This window comes from Lacerta agilis, chromosome 2 (assembly GCF_009819535.1).
Source record: "Lacerta agilis isolate rLacAgi1 chromosome 2, rLacAgi1.pri, whole genome shotgun sequence".
NCBI lineage: Eukaryota > Metazoa > Chordata > Lepidosauria > Squamata > Lacertidae > Lacerta > Lacerta agilis.
Window position 1 is genome coordinate 81,689,375 of NC_046313.1, and position 16,206 is coordinate 81,705,580.

Consider the following 16,206-nt stretch of genomic DNA (forward strand, 5'->3'; position numbering starts at 1 on the left):
TAGGGCTAGGCAGATGAAGGGGTGGGACCATCCAAACAATGCTGCCTTGGTTTTCAGTGCTCCCATCAAGTTCTATGGGACAACATTGAGAGAGAGGTGAAATCTGCACAACAGCCTCAACACTGTATGATAGCCTTACCAACAAGAACTTTAGGGTACATGCTTATTATTTCTATTGCAAGTATCTACATCCTGCTCTATTAGTCAAGACTTTCAGAGCAGTTTCCATTAGCGAGATAAAGGCAGCAGTAACTCTCATGTAAAACCCAATCCCAGATTTTTAAAAACTTCTAAAAGCTGACACTAAAAGGTGTGGGTGAATAAAAAGTCTTCCATCTGTCACTGTAAAGACAGACTAGTTAGTGCTAGGTGGGCCTCCCTGGAGACAGCAAAATGAAAAATATCCCTTTCCCAATTCCCACCCACCTCACTTCAGAAGGCAATAGAACTCCAGCAATGATCACAGGTGATAGGAAAGTTCATGCAGGAAAAGTAACCTAGGTCCTAAGATGCTTAGGGATTTCAACAAAAAATCCAGTACTTTGAATTTTATGTGGAAATAGATCAGCAGCCAGTGCAATCAAATAAAGGCTGACATGACAACATCCCAAGGACACATTGTACAACTCCAGGGATTCCCATTCTATACTTTCTTTTATGACAGACATAGCATGGTGCTGATGAACATATATTGGGGACAAACAAGAGTCTATTGTCTTCATGTCCTGTTTGCAAACTTCCCAGAACATTATGGCTAACCAGAGCTAGACAAGATGGGCCAAGGGTGCAATTGGAGCAGGTCTCTTCTTAGCATGCTAGTAAAATGGTTGCCACAAATTATCCCAAAAGCAGTGGCAGGCATTCAGCTGCCTTTCAGAATATTGTTCTGAATGAGGAAAATTATTTCCAACAGCAGGCCTTGTCAACAAAAGACAGCATGGGCACACTGAAAACTTGAGAGAATGGGGAGCACACTGTAGGAGAAGGATATAAGAAACAATGTTTTCTTTTTTGAACACAACAACAACAGAAGTAAAATGAGGAACCGCTGCAATGCCTGAAAGCATTTCTTTAAATCCTGTATAAGTTACCAAACAGCATGTATGTCTCAAGGCCAAAGCACTCACAAAGGGGTACTGTCCCATTTATCCCGGACATTGATTTCAACATCTCTCTGTTCAAGAAGGTATCTGAAAGACAAACAAGGGCACAGCTTTAGCACTTAAGAATTAATCTAACTCACTTCAGCTACAGCTTCATAAATTATCTGGTTTTAAAGCCCCTTTCCCTATTATTATTTATTGTTTTCATTTATTAGATTAGACTGCCCTTCATCATAATATCTCGGGGCGGTTCACAGAATACAGTACTCGAGTTTGGGAGTGCCCATGCAACCTTTAAAAGAAGGGACACAAAATAGCAATGCTATTTCCACCCACTTTACATTTATTCTCCTTTACCCCCACCACTGATTTTTAAGTCTGTGTAATTTCCTAAATATCAGAAGAAACCAACATGCTGCCCTCCATGTGTTTTTGGATTCCCCCTCCCATCAGCCCTGGCCATTTGAGGAATGATGGACAGTTTAGTCTAACATCTGGAGGCATCACATTGGCTACTCCTGCTCTACATTACAGTAGCACACACCTCCCCTCTTTTTTTCTTTTTTTTCTTTAAAAAGTTAGTGACAAATATCCCCACCAATTCTATGGGGGCACAACAGTGCATATGCAGATTATCAGAAGCACAGAAAACACAAAGAAAAATAGTTTGTGTTTCTATTTTGCTTTCTGGAAAGGCCCTAAAGAAGCAGAGTTAGTATGGTGCAATGGTTAAGAGTACTGGACTAGGACTGGGGATAAAGTCAGTCCCTGTCTCTGACTTTAGACTATCTCATAGGGTGGTTGCAAAAATAAAATAAAAGGCAAGGGGGAGGGTAGAATGAATTTAAATATAAATGACATTTTTAAATCATGAGCAAAAATTAGCCATTATTTAAAAATCTTAAAACAACTGGTTGATGTTCTCCAAGTATGTTGCTACTGTTGTCCTTTTTGTGATTCTGCTTGCAAATTTTGTTGCAACTGAAGGCTATAAGTGTTGTGATTTTTACTAGCTCTTAAGATTGACACTGAAATTGATGGATTAAACATTAGGAAGAACTTCCTGACAGTAAGAGCTGTTCGACAGTGGAATTTGCTGCCAAGGAGTGTGGTGGAGTCTCCTTCTTTGGAGGTCTTTAAGCAGAGGCTTGACAGCCATCTGTCAGGAATGCTTTGATGGTGTTTCCTGCTTGGCAGGGGGTTGGACTGGATGGCCCTTGTGGTCTCTTCCAACTCTATGATTCTATGGATAGCATCACTTATGGTGATTATGCAGATCACAATGAATTTGAATTGATATAATATTGTGATCAACAGTACTTTTCTGGCTGTTACTACATCTTAATGCAGTGAATCAGGAAATTAATTAATATATTTTTTATATACGATTGGTATATATTTATTCTTGTATTCATGAATTACTGTCATGTTAACTGTTTTGTCTTTGTAATGATGTGTTTTGTGACAGTGCTTGTATTCTGTTGAGTCACGCTGGGCACACGTGTGTGGAATAGTTTAAATTTTACAACATCTTCAGTTTTAAAAAGGAGAAAATGTGTTTATAAAGCCTTAAAATACCATTTGCCTTTTTGTGCACCTGTTTCTTTTTGGTCCTGCTCTCAGGGGATATCTAAAGTAGTCAGCTGTTTCAGGATAGGAAGCTGAGCTGATAGGCAGAAGAGGCAAAAGTTGTTTTCCTTTTTAAAAACACAGCAAGAACTTGGGGCCTCCCATTAGGGACATGAAGCAACACAGTAGCAGCCATTCTATTGCCAAATATGAGTAGCTTGGGGAGGGAAGGTTGGCAAATACAGGCAGGTGAAAAGAATTTCTGAAAAGAATTTTGCTTCTTGTTTATCTGCCTCCTAACTTTTTCTCTGCCACAATAATCTCCAATGTTCCCAGACCTACGACTCAACTTTTAACCAAAACATGCATTTGGAAACCATTTTTTTAACAACAACAAAAAAAACACCACTTATTTGTATGATGGTATTGGTGCTGCTGCAACATGTTAGATGAGGCTGCGACAGTCGTGGGTTCCAACCCACCAGTTGAAGACCAAAGAGCTGCCACACCCAACAGAAATCTTTAAGTTGTCCAGTCCATGCTCGTTCCCTATTCCCCTCACAGATCTGTGACCTTCTCCCTCCAAAATATCCCTGGTTGTGCCCAATATTCTCCATTCTATTTTTTTCAGCCCCAGGCAGTACTCCCCCTATGCCCCACGTTTGCTTTCTAAATGTAGTGTGTGCCAGAAATCTGCCTTGCCTAGAACTTCGAAGCTCCTATCTGGAAGTCTCTTCTCCCTTTAAGCCTAGATTGGTGGAGAAGACATTATCTGGGGTTACCGAAGGCACTTTGTACATGCCCAGAGCCCTCTCACCCATGTTATTGCTTTCATGTGTGCAAACAAGCCCAGAAGCTTGTTCTAAACAGCTTCCCAGTTTTACCTCTCAGGCAGGCCTTTTTGCTGCTGTCTAGAAGAGACATATAAACATCCTAAACACATACAACAAACTTCGAGGAAAGCTAGGAAAAAAAATAGACGACGAGTTTACCTTAAGTCCCAGTGCAGCCCTTAAACCTCCACCTGCCATTCAGGTGCTTCCCCAAACCGGAAACTCAAGGGACAGCCCCCTATTAAGCTCCCTAACCCCAACCTCTGCCAAGGCGCAGCACCGATGGGGTGTGTGGCCCTCTCCCGGCCCCGGGGGTCCCCCCACCCCATAACTTGGGCAAGGGCCTCACCGCACTCGGAAAACATCGCCCTTCTTGCAACTGGTGAAGAGGTCGCTGGTGTCCATAGCCCGCCGGAAAGCGCCGCATTGACCCGGCCTAGGGGAGCGAAGGCGGCTTCAGCGGGAGCAGGCCGAGGCTCAGGAGGAGGAGCAGGAGCAGGGCAGCCCAGCGGCGCCGGATGTAAACACGGCGCCGGAGAGGCTGCTCCACACCAACGAGGAGGCCGGACCCGCTCCCCGCCCTTTCCTGGGGGACCCGGCGGCGCGCAGGCCCGCCCACCTCGCCTGGGTCAGCCTAGAATACCGGGCAGCGGCGGCGGTGGCGGCGTTCAAGGGGGTTGCGGCTGCGGAAAGCCGGCGTCATGCCTGTGCAGCTTTAATTCCCCCCGCCGCCTGAAAGCCCCGGACGGGCGAGCAGCAGCTGCCGCTTCTCCAGGCGCCGCGCGCTCTTCTCCTCCTCCTCCTCCTCCTGCGCCCCGTTTACACGAGAGCCCGCATCGGTTCGTTCTGTGATTCGCCCGCGATTAGATGCCGCCACCTCCTCCTCTCCCCGGTGCCAAGCGAGGATTAGCATATATATATTTATATATAAATATTTATATATAATTTTCAAAAGGGTTAGGGCTTCGCGTTTTTAAAAAGTTCGGGCTCCTCCAGCGCTCCCCGTGCCGCTTGCAAATCTGTGGCCCGGAAGCCTCGGTCGGAGCAAAGGGGACGAGCGAGGCTGAAGCGGACAATTCCTTTGTCCGCTCGGGGAAGGGAGCTTCCTGGTTTCTTCTGACGCCGTGTTCTTCTCGTGGTGGTCTCTCCCCAGAGGAATTGAAAGAAAATATATTAAAAAATGTCAGGAGACCGGGAGGAATAAACCCCCAGTATCTCTCGTTGCAGGGCCGCAAACAAGTAGGAGAAGCAGAAAAGGGAGGCATCCATCCATTCGCTTTCCTACTCAAGTTTTTATTGTATGGAATGGAAGGAAGACTGTTCGGTTCAATTCTCTTCGTCTCCAAAATAAGAAATGTTGTCGAGCTAGAAAAGACGCAGAAAAGGGCGACGGAAGTGATCAAGGAGCTGGTTCAATTCCTTTATGGAGACAGGTTATCAACGGTTTAGGTTGTTGTTGGGTGTTTTTTTTTTTTAACCACATTATCCTTTTCTCTATCTCCAATGCAGGCTCCCACCCTTTTTTGTTGAATCCGTGTGTACACAACCCAGAGCTATCTTGTAGTTAGGATCCTGAGAAATACCGCAGCTTGATGTGTTTCCCGAAAGACAATCTTAAAACCGCATGCACTTCGCAGTTAAACCGAGGTGTGTACATTTGGGACGCCCATTGCTTACCCGCAGATGACAGCTTCACAAATAGTTGTGGAGGCGACGGCTTCGTTGCATTTTTTTTTCTCAGATATTTTTTATTGATTTTACAGATCATAGATACAAAAAATTGTTTGCACAAACTATACCTTGAAAAATAAACTTGAAAAAATAAAAGTCATATCACAAATAGTCTTGCTGGATCTTGAGTCTTGGACTTCCCTTCTTTCTTGTTATGCCTTCTTTATATCACATCATTATTTACACGTTTTTTATTACATTACCTCATACCTTGCTCCCCCTTCTACACCTCTTTCCCTTTCACCCTTTACAACTTATGAAATCCCAACTTCCATTTGATCTCTTCTTTGTCATTTCATTAACTTATTTGACTTGTTAAGTCTTCTTTTTTCTGTTTCTTTATACGCCTTGAGTTAAATGTCAAAATTTCGCAATTTACAAACCTTGTCTAGATAGTCAACATATTTTCCCCATTCTTTCTTAAACGTTTCCTCCCCCTGTTGTCTGACTCTCATGGTTAGTTTAGCGACTTCCATGTATTCGGTGACTTTTTGCTGCCACTGCTGCGTCGTTGGTATTGTTTTTTGCTTCCAAACCTGAGCCAGCAAAAGTCTCGCCGCAGTTGTAGCGTATAGGAAGAACTTTTGGTCAGTACTCTGGATCTCATGACCTACCATGCCTAGAAGGAATGCTTCTGGTAGTTTTTTAAAAGTATATTTTAGTATTTTTTTAAGTTCATTATAGATATTTTCCCAAAACTGTTTTATTGGGTCGCATGTCCACCATAAATGATAGAACTCCCCGTCCTTTACCTCACATTTCCAACAGGTTTTACTGCCTGTTTTATATAGTTTCTTTAATTTTATCGGTGTGAGGTGCCAGCGGTACATCATTTTATAGAAATTTTCTTTCAATGATGTACATGCTGTAAATTTCCAATTTACGTTCCAGAGTTTGATCCATTTTGAAAGTTCAATATTGTGACCGATGTCCATAGCCCACCTTGTCATTACACACTTGACCTCCTCATCTTTCAGATTCCATTCTAACAGATAATCATAAGCCTTAGAAAGTATTTTGGTGTTGTTTTGAATAACCTCTTTTTCTATCCATGACCTGTCTGGTTTAAAACCTTTCATTTTCTTATCTTGCACGAAAACACTGTTCAGTTGGTGATACTCCAGCCAACTTGTTATTTTTCCTTTAATTTCTTCATATGGTTTTATTTTTAGGATGTTCCCTTCCATCACCAGAAGGTCTCGATATGTTAACCAATTTATTTCCATATTTGGTTTTTTAATTGTAAAGGCTTCCTGTGATGACAGCCAGCCTGGTGTTTTGCCTTCAAACCAGTCTTTATATCGGCTCCACACTTGGTATAATGGTTTTCTGATTGTATGGTTCAGGAAGCTTTTATGAACCTCAACCTTATTATACCAAAGGTAGGCGTGCCACCCATATCTGTTATCCACCCCTTCTAGATCGAGTAGGTCAGTATTCTTTAGCCTAAACCAATCACCCAGCCAGTCAATGCACGCCGCTTCGTAGTAAATTTTAAGGTCAGGTACCGAGAATCCCCCTCTGGTCTTTTTATCTGTTAGAAGTCTATATGCAATTCTCGGCTTTTTACCTTGCCAAATGAATTTCGAAATTATTTTCTGCCATTCTTTAAAGCATTTCTGGTTGGTTATAATTGGAATGTTTTGAAAAAGAAAGAGTATCTTTGGAAGGATTGACATCTTGATAGCCGCTATCCTTCCCAGGAAGGATAAATTCAGCCTTCCCCAAGTTTCCAACTTTCTTTTGATTTCCTTCCAGAGCACTTCGTAGTTATCTTTAAACAAATTTAAGTTCCTTGTTGATAGCCAAATGCCGAGATATTTGATCTTTTTTACTATTTCAATTTCTGTTTCTCTTTGGATTAGTTTTTTTTGTTGTTCATCTAAATTTTTTACCATCATTTTAGTTTTATTTTTATTTATTTTGAAACCTGCCAATGTGCCAAATTCTGATATTACCTTTAATGTCTCTCCGATGTTTAGGTGCGGGTCTTCAATAGTTATAACAATATCATCGGCGAAAGCTTTGATTTTACACTCTTTACTCCCATATCTTATGCCTTTTATTTCTTCCGATGACCTAATCCTTTGCAAAAGCACCTCTAAAGTTAGAATAAATAATAAAGGAGAGAGTGGACACCCCTGTCTTGTTCCTTTAGTTATATTAAATTTATCAGTCAAATCGTTATTTACTATTAGGCTCGCTTTTTGTGCCTTGTAGATCGCCTCTATACCCCTCCTAAATTTGGTGCCAAATCCTAAAATTTCCAAATTAGTTTTCATAAAGGACCAAGACAGGTTGTCAAATGCTTTTTCAGCATCCAGAAAAATTAGCGCGGCTGGTTTGTCTATCCTCAGATCCAAAAAGTCAATAATATTTAACATCATTCGCATATTGTTTTTCACTTGTTGCCCTGGGAGGAAACCTGCCTGGTCCTGATGGATTAAATGAGTCAAGATCTTTTTCATTCTTTGGGCCAAGATATTTGTGTATAACTTATAGTCATCATTTAACAATGATATTGGCCTAAAATTTTTGACGTTTGTAAGATCTGAATCTTGTTTCGGGATAAGCGTAATAAACGCCTCTTCCCATGACTGGGGCAGTTGTCCTTTTTCCATGATATTGTTCATCACCTCCTTCAATGGCGGGACCAGCTGTTCATATAATATTTTATAATATTTTATAGAGATACCATCTGGTCCTGGCGCCTTATCATTTTTTCCCAGCTTTATCGCTGCTATAATCTCTTCCTCTGTAATTGGTTTCTCTAATAGGTCTGTTTCTGCCTGAGTCAACTGTTTAAACTTGTATTTCTCTAGATAACTTTTAATTTTTTCGCTACATTCTTTTGGGGCTTTATAAAGTTCTTTGTAATACTTTAAAAAACTATTCTTAATCTCTTTTGGTTTGCCGCGGCCCGGGAAGGAGCGCAGGATCGATCGCGTCAGATGATCCTGAGCTTTGGAAGGCTATTTGCGAGGTTTTGCGAAGGCGACGCAAACCTCAAACCCCAGAGAGGAGAAACTCTGGGACTAAAGTTTCCCACTGCACTCTTGGCGATTCTCCTGGTGAAACACCGGACCGCAGAGAAGGTCCGGGAGGCACAGGATTGAGTCGCGAGTTCAGGGAACACGCTAGCCTGCAGAGCGAAGCCTCAAGCTCCTCAGGAGAAGCGGCAAAAGCTCCCGGGATTTACAAATTATTCCAGACTCCGCTGCAAGAAAATAGACGACTAACAGAAACTTGGGTCAATATGCAGGAAGGAGCTGGAAAGGACGGTAAATTTATTTAATTTCACTAAGGTAAGGGAATTCTTTCGGAAAATGCCGGAAAATGGCGCACGGACTTGAACGCGCTGAGTGAGCTTGATTAGAAACAGCTGTGAGCAGCGGCGACTGGAGGAGACGGCTCCGGAGTGGGAAGGAGCAAGGGCGAGCGCTTTACAAGTCGGAAAAAAGGGACTGAAGAAGTTTTTTTTTTTTTTTTTTTTTTTAGCTTCCGACCCCCTAGCCTGACTAAGACATTGGATTTTCTTTGATTTATAAAAGACTGAGCGGATACAGGACTGCAACTGTAACAGTGACTGAGCGGAGCAACTGCTGCAATAGTGTGAGTCTTTCGAGTAACTTGATACAAACTAAGAAAACTAAGGGGTGGGAAGGCAAATTTCAAGTCCCAGGACAATAAGAACAAAGCCGAAAAGAGAGTTAAAAATTTTTCTTCTAGTGGTGAACTGGCGAAAGACGGAGAGCCCCTCGAGAGAGTGAATACCAACAAAGTACAGGGTTTGCCAAGTTTCTATCAAGAAGAAAAGGTGGAAGACAAAGGTGGAAGATTTACCGTTATTACCCGTTCTAGAGCCTTGGAGAAGGAGTGTTCACTACTGTGTGGGGGAGACTGTTGGGGTGGTATGCTAACGGAGATTTAAAATCTTAAACTGGAAACTGGAAATGTGGTGAACTGCGGTAAACTGTGTAATAGCTTTGAAGGTGAATCTTAAAGTGGGAAACATAGTAAAGGGTTTGGTAAACATTTATATAGAATAATGGCACATAAACCCCAGAAAGTGACGACGCCAGGAGATAGAAGACCTTCCAAAGCAGATATAGAAGGGGAAGGAGAGTTGGCAAAAATCCTGGCAGAAATAAGGGAAATAAGAAGAGAGGTTAAAGAGACGGTGAAGGAAAGTGAAAAAAATATAGGAGAAAAATTGGCAGAATTAGCAACTGATTTATCTGGGCAGATGAAGGAATTGCATAATAAGGTGCAGGTAGTCGAGGAACAACAAAAGCGGGTACAGAAGGAGATAAAGGAAAATAAAAAAGATAGAGAGAAAATGAAAGATCAGATTGAGGAACTCTCTAAGGTACAAGAAAGTACACTAGACAGTCTCGCATTTCTGGAAATGAACCAAAAAGCTTTGAATCTAAAATTTAGAGGGGTACCTGAAAAAGAGGGAGAGGATGTTAGAAAGAAACTCATAACAGCGTTGGCAAAAATGTTAGAAATAAAGGAAGAGGATCTTGACTATGGAGTAACAAGTGTATTCAGAATTAGACCCCCTCCCCACCAGAATAGACAAAAAAAACTCTACCCAGGAGACTGCCTAGCGACCTTTAGCTCAATAGAGGTAAGAAACACAATACTGCAAAAAGCCAGAGAGGGCAAGCTAATTATAGATGAAAAGAAAATAATAGTTTTTCGAGACATCCCGAATCGTTTTTTGAAAAAAAGGAATGGCTATAAAGAATTAACTAAAAATTTAAATGCAGAGAAAATTAAATTCCGCTGGGAATATCCTGAGGGCGTGTCTTTCTACTACAAAGAGAAAAAACACAAAATAAACTCCGAATTGGAACTAAAAAAATTTGGAAGAAGGTACAAGGAATTTCGCAGAGAGCTAGGGGTAGAAGAGGATGAGGAAGATGAAGGAGAAATTATTGAGGAAGAAAAGACATTAAAAGAAAATGGAAATTAAATATTTAATACCGAAATAAATATATTTAACTAAGCAAAAAATGGCTATAAAGTTTATATCTTGGAATACAAAAGGCATGAACGACAAGGTTAAGAGGAACAGGGTGACACATGTATTAAGCAAATTGAATGCAGACATAATTTGTTTGCAGGAAACCCATATAACAAGAAAACACAAGAGGGTATTAAAAAATTTCAGACTAGGCAACGAATTCATATCTTCAGATATACGAAAAAAAGGGGAGTGGTTTTGTATGTTAAAAGTAAATATACGGCACAACAAAAATTTAAAGACAAAGAGGGTAGGATAATAGGTGTGGAGGTACAGTTAGAGGGTCAAAAGATTTTAGTGGTGGGGATTTATGCCCCTAATGACAAAAAAGCGGAGTTCTATGAAAAACTAAAAAAAATATTGTTGGAATATGTGGATTACAAGATCATGTTAATGGGTGACTTCAATGGAGTCCCATCAACGGAAATGGATAGGTCAGGCAAACAACAAAAATTAAATTCAGGAAAACTTCCAAAAGTATTTGATCATATAATCGACCAGAATGAATTAGTCGATATTTGGCGTTTTAAAAACCCAATGGTAAAACAATTTACGTTTTACTCGGAACCTCACCAAAGCTGGAGTAGGATAGATCAGATCTGGCTAGCTAAAGAACTATCAATCCAAACCAAAAAAGTTGAGATACTGCCGAAAATGCTATCAGACCATAACGCAGTTATATTAGAGTTAGAAATTCAGAAACCCAAACAATTTAGATGGAGACTGAATGAGAGTATACTAAACAATAAAGATGTTCTGGAAAGAACTAAAGAACAGCTGAATTCCTATTTTGAACTAAATATGAATAAGGGGACAGATATAAACATAGTCTGGGATGCCAGTAAGGCAGTCATGCGGGGCTTTTTTTTGCAACAAAACTACATACTTAAAAAGAAGCGAGAGAAAAACAAGGAGGACTTATTACACAAAATAAAGGAAGTGGAGAAACAAATGATCCTGAAACCAACTGACTTAAAACTAAAACAAACATACAAGTTATTACAAATACAAATAAATAACTTGATAAATCAAGAGGTGGAATGGAGGATTAAAGCATTAAAACAGAAAAACTTCGAGAATGCAAATAAGGCCGGAAAATGGCTCTCCTGGAAACTAAAAAAAAGACGGGCACAGAACACGATTAATAAATTAGTAGAAAACAACGTAACAGTGGCTTCGTTGCATTTTAAGCTGCTAATTGCCTGAGACTTTTTAATTTGGTAAAAAACTAGGGTAAGGGGAGGCGTGTACAATTCTTCATAGTAAATAGAGAGACGCTTTGCTCCCTCTCATAATTTTAGTTCCTGAGTCCACTGAAGCTAAGTGGTCCAAGCTTCAGGAAAGACAAAAGGAAGTACTACTTCATACAGTGTATGGTTAAACTCTGGAACTCACTTCCACAAGAAGTTGGGATGGACACCAATTTGAATGTATTTAAAGATGGGGTTAGACAAATTCATGGAGAATGCTTATCAAATGGCTGCTAGTCATTGGGGTGTATGGTATCCCCAGGATCAATACCAGCTACTGGGATTCCAGAAGTGTGCATGCACACAAAAGCTTATACCCAGAACAAACTTAGTTGGTCTCTAAGGTGCTGCTAGACAAATTTTTAATTTATTTCGACAGTGTCAGACCAACACAGCTACCTATCTGAATCTGGGATTCAACAATAAGAGGGCTATTGTGCTCATGTCCTACACTTGAGTTTCCCATAGGTCCATCCAGGAGGCATTTACTAGCCTTTGTGGTTGTGCAAATAGCACTCGTATATTCAGAGCCTAGGGCTTGCCGATCAGAAGGTTGGAAGTTCGAATCCCCGCAATGGGGTGAGCTCCCGTTGTTCAGTCCCTGCTCCTGCCAACCTAGCAGTTCGAAAGCACGTCAAGTGCAAGTAGATAAAATAGGTACCGCTCTGGTTCGCCAGAAATGGCTTAGTCATGCTGGCCACAGACAAACACCGGCTCCCTCCGCCTATAGAGCGAGATGAGTGCTGCAGCCCCAGAGTCGTCCGCGACTGGACCTAATGGTTAGGGGTAGCTTTAGCTTTATGCTCATAGCTATATGCATGCTCATAAGTGTTACCGACTTGTCTTGTGCCTTTAAAATACCTATTCAGTACACAGAGCCAAAAGCAGGTGAGCTTTGGTGGTAATGGGACAGAGCCACCTAGTGAGCTTTTGGTGGATCAGTTTGCATGGGGTGCTTCAGGCAAGCAGGGACTGGTGGTCTTTCAGTGGTAAGAGTCCTCTGAATTCTATAGAAAATGCATTTTTAAAGGCACCTAGCTCCAGTTTAGTTAATAAAATAGGTGATGCCACACTCAAGCTCCCAGTATAAAATAGGAAGATAAAACACTTGTTGTTCTTGGCAAACACAGTTTTTATATTAGCGGTAGAACTCAGTCCTGATATTGAACAGGTTTTTTGTTTGAGTCAAAGTGAGTTCTTTGGTTCAAAGTATACCATGCTTGTCTTTTCTGCATGGCAAAACATGACAGGGCAACAGAAGATAAACAACCCAGCTTGAGTCACCTTTCTTGCACATGCAGTTGAAGATAGTGTGAGTCATAGAAATTATTTGTTTGGTGTATTTAGCATTACAAATGTTAAAATGATAAATTAACAAAAATTCAACTGTCTTCATTAAACAAATCCGTTGATGGAGTGATTTTGATAGTGTAGGGTTGCAATCCTCCAGTTTTGAAATGTTAACTTATTCTACCAAATGTCTGTTCCTGAAGATTCAAACCTGGGGGTGGTGTGGGGGTGCCCCACATGCAATAAAGCAACTTTTGAAAAATGAACTTTCTCATCTTCATTCTTCTCAAAGAATGGCAACACTGAACTTGATTTAAAAGCTAAGCCTACCTTTTAATTTAAAGCTGACTGTACTTTATGGAACTATATATTAATTTTTTTTAAACATTTCTCTAAAATTGGGATTTAGTCTAGGTTTCTGGTTTACTGTGGCCCCTCTAAACTTCACTGCTTGGCTAGAGCTGAAAACTAGCTTAAGAGATTTAACACCCCTAAGATTTAGCCCTAGCACATTGAGCTCTTGATTGATTGATTAAATGGGTGGCATTTACCCTCTAACTCGGGGGTCAGCAACCTTTTCAGCCATGGGCCAGTCCACCATCCCTCAGACCATGTGGTGGGCCAGGCTACTATATGGGGGGGGGGGGATGGACGAATTCCCACGCCCCACAAATAACCCAGAGATGCATTTGAAATAAAAGGACACATTCTACTCATGTAAAAACATGCTGATTCCAGGACTGTCCGCAGGCTGGATTGAGAAGGCGATTGGGCCACATCCAGCCCATGGGCCTTAGGTTGCCTACCCCTGCTCTAACTGCTTAATAATTTATTACCTTGACACTATCACTGGGGCCAAAATGTTTCATTAGATGGGACTCCCTTGCTAGGTTGTTCCACATTTATAGCCCTGGTTAGCGTCTTCCAGCTGCTAATGCAGCCAATTAGATCAGGAGGTCTTTGTTTGAGGAAACACAACTAATCAAATCCCGGATTCAAACTTTGCTGCACTATGAAGCTGGTAGAACAGTTAAGGAAATTACTTTCTCTCAACCTAATCTACCTCTCATCACTAAAATATCACTCCGTATTTCTGGAAGGACAGGATATAAATTGATAAATATATGCCTATTGTTCCCTTGGTTAATTCCAAAACCTATGTTCAGTATGCTCTACAGTATGTTTCAACCCTCACCATAACATATGCATCGTGCATGTACAAATATTGCACACATACAACATAGCAATCTTTTTCTTCAAGCTGAGGCTTAAGTCAGTAATGCATGCTTAAGAGGGCTGGGGAAATGAACACAGGAGATTCTGTATTTTGACCAGAAACTTTATTTCAAAAAGTACTACTGGTGACTAAGGAACATTTGCTAGCAAGTGAAATGACAGATGATAAAACCATCACATTTTGGAGTATGTAAAATTTCCATCAAGAAAAGAACCCTACGTTTATGTATATTAAGGAAACTTTCCAAATGAAGGCCAACTTTCTCAGTCTCCTTAGAAAAATAAGACTCGGGGATGAGAGGAAGCAATCGTGCAGCGTTTCCCAAATGTTTAAAATTTATCAGTACATTTTATGCTGTGCATGTTTTTTCAGAAATATGTCTCAGTAAGTTCAATTAATTTTATGAGGGAGTAGGGTTGCAGTCTGTCTTTCTAATGGGATCATCTCAATCAGAATAATTTGATTTATAATTCTTCCCCAACCATTCTTCCTCAGCTCTCTGCTGCAATCTATTCATCCCACCCTTATCCAGCTGATTCTCAAGCCCTCATTTGGGAATCACTGCAATGATTTGGAGACCCACACTATCCCATTCATATCCTTAATGTAATATAGCAGTGTAGGAGCCAGGATAGTAAGGCTAATAGTAGTATCGGAGGCTTTATCTTCACAAGCATGTAACAAAAGAACTAGGACAGCAGATTCCTCAGCCTTTATTAGTTTTTTTTAGTTGGGAGGAGGGAGTTGTGTTTGGTTGTGGAGAGTGGAAAAGTATGCTTTATTTTCATCAGAGATTCATGAGAAATCAATGTCCGAGGCAAGTCCTGCTGAGAGACATCTGTGTAGTAATCTGTACTCTGTCTACTGCTGGAACAATCAGCAGAGAGGCTTCTGCACCAGATGCTAAGTTAGGAAGCCCATAGATATTTTCTGAGTCGGTGGTTCTGAAAGCACAAGGCTGTCGCCACATGACCATGCTGAGTTGCCAAGAATTCTCATATCCTCCCTGCATTTCCTTACATATTGACCTAGAATGTCATAACCATGCATCAAGTAAGGGCAGGAGTCCATGAAGCTGCGTGAAGCATCTCTCATTGTGACTATTTGGCTATATTCAGGCGTAATATAAATCCTTTGTAAACCATTATATCAAACCAACATTGGAAGCTGGTTTGTAAACCATAGTTTGTACCAACTGTAATCTGCCCTTATGTCTGAATTCACAAACCACTGACAAATCACTTAAGGACATTGCTCTATGGAGCACTATGGTGAAAGAAGCGAATTTGTGAAGTTCAGAAGCTGATTTCAGAGTAGATAGAAGACAAAGGAAGGCAACCATGGTTTACTGGTTGTACATTTGGAAGCTGAAACCATAGTGTGGGTTCTTAATTATGCTTAGCATAGATAATCGTGTGGTGTAGTATCTGGACTAAGACTATGCAGTCCCTTCATTTATTTTAACGTCTCTCAATTGTACTCTACATCCAGGGGAATGGTAATTTCTCATCTCTGTAGGAACACACATTTCCTTGTCTGAAAGTGGTTTTGAAGAGGATTTACCATCTACTAGATGATCCAGTCTTTAAAATGGTGGGCTTACAAAGAGTTATTTTATGATAGCCCGCAACTTAATTTTCTAGTACTGTATGACACTGCATTAAATCAGAAGGTGACTCAAAAAGTTTTGTGAGGTCATTCTAACTGTTTCAAGAGTTTTACCATCATTCTAAAGCTTGCATACTTCTCACACCAACAAAAGAAGCTGGTCCAGTAAAACTTATCTCTAGTAATAATTAAGGATTGCTCCCTTTCCTCTATTTTTTCATACAACGAGTAGTGAAGCCATAGGATTATAAAGGTAAAGGGACCCCTGACCATTAGGTCCAGTCGCGGACGACTCTGGGGTTGCGGCGCTCATCTTGCTTTATTGGCCGAGGGAGCCGGTGGACAGCTTCCGGGTCATGTGGCCAGCATGACTAAGCCGCTTCTGGCGAACCAGAGCAGCACACGTAAATGCCGTTTACCTTACCACCGGAGTGGTACCTATTTATTTACTTGCACTTTGACGTGCTTTCGAACTGCTAGGTTGGCAGCAGGGACTGAGCAACGGGAGCTCACCCAATCGTGGGGATTCGAATCACTGACCTGATCGGCAAGC

The 16,206-nt window shown here is 41.1% G+C and overlaps 1 protein-coding gene across 1 annotated transcript in view; it reads right to left on the reverse strand.

The window, feature by feature from the left end:
* Positions 1 to 4,008, reverse strand: part of ABTB1 (ankyrin repeat and BTB domain containing 1) — a 36,639-nt gene extending 32,631 nt beyond the window's left edge. The window contains exons 1-2 of the mRNA XM_033141055.1: positions 3,855 to 4,008; positions 1,128 to 1,190 (exon numbers count right to left, since the gene is read on the reverse strand). Of these exons, the coding sequence (XP_032996946.1) occupies positions 1,128 to 1,190; positions 3,855 to 3,910 (119 nt within the window). The 5' untranslated portion in view covers positions 3,911 to 4,008. The remainder of the gene's footprint in view (positions 1 to 1,127; positions 1,191 to 3,854) is intronic.
* Positions 4,009 to 16,206: the final 12,198 nt, after the last annotated feature.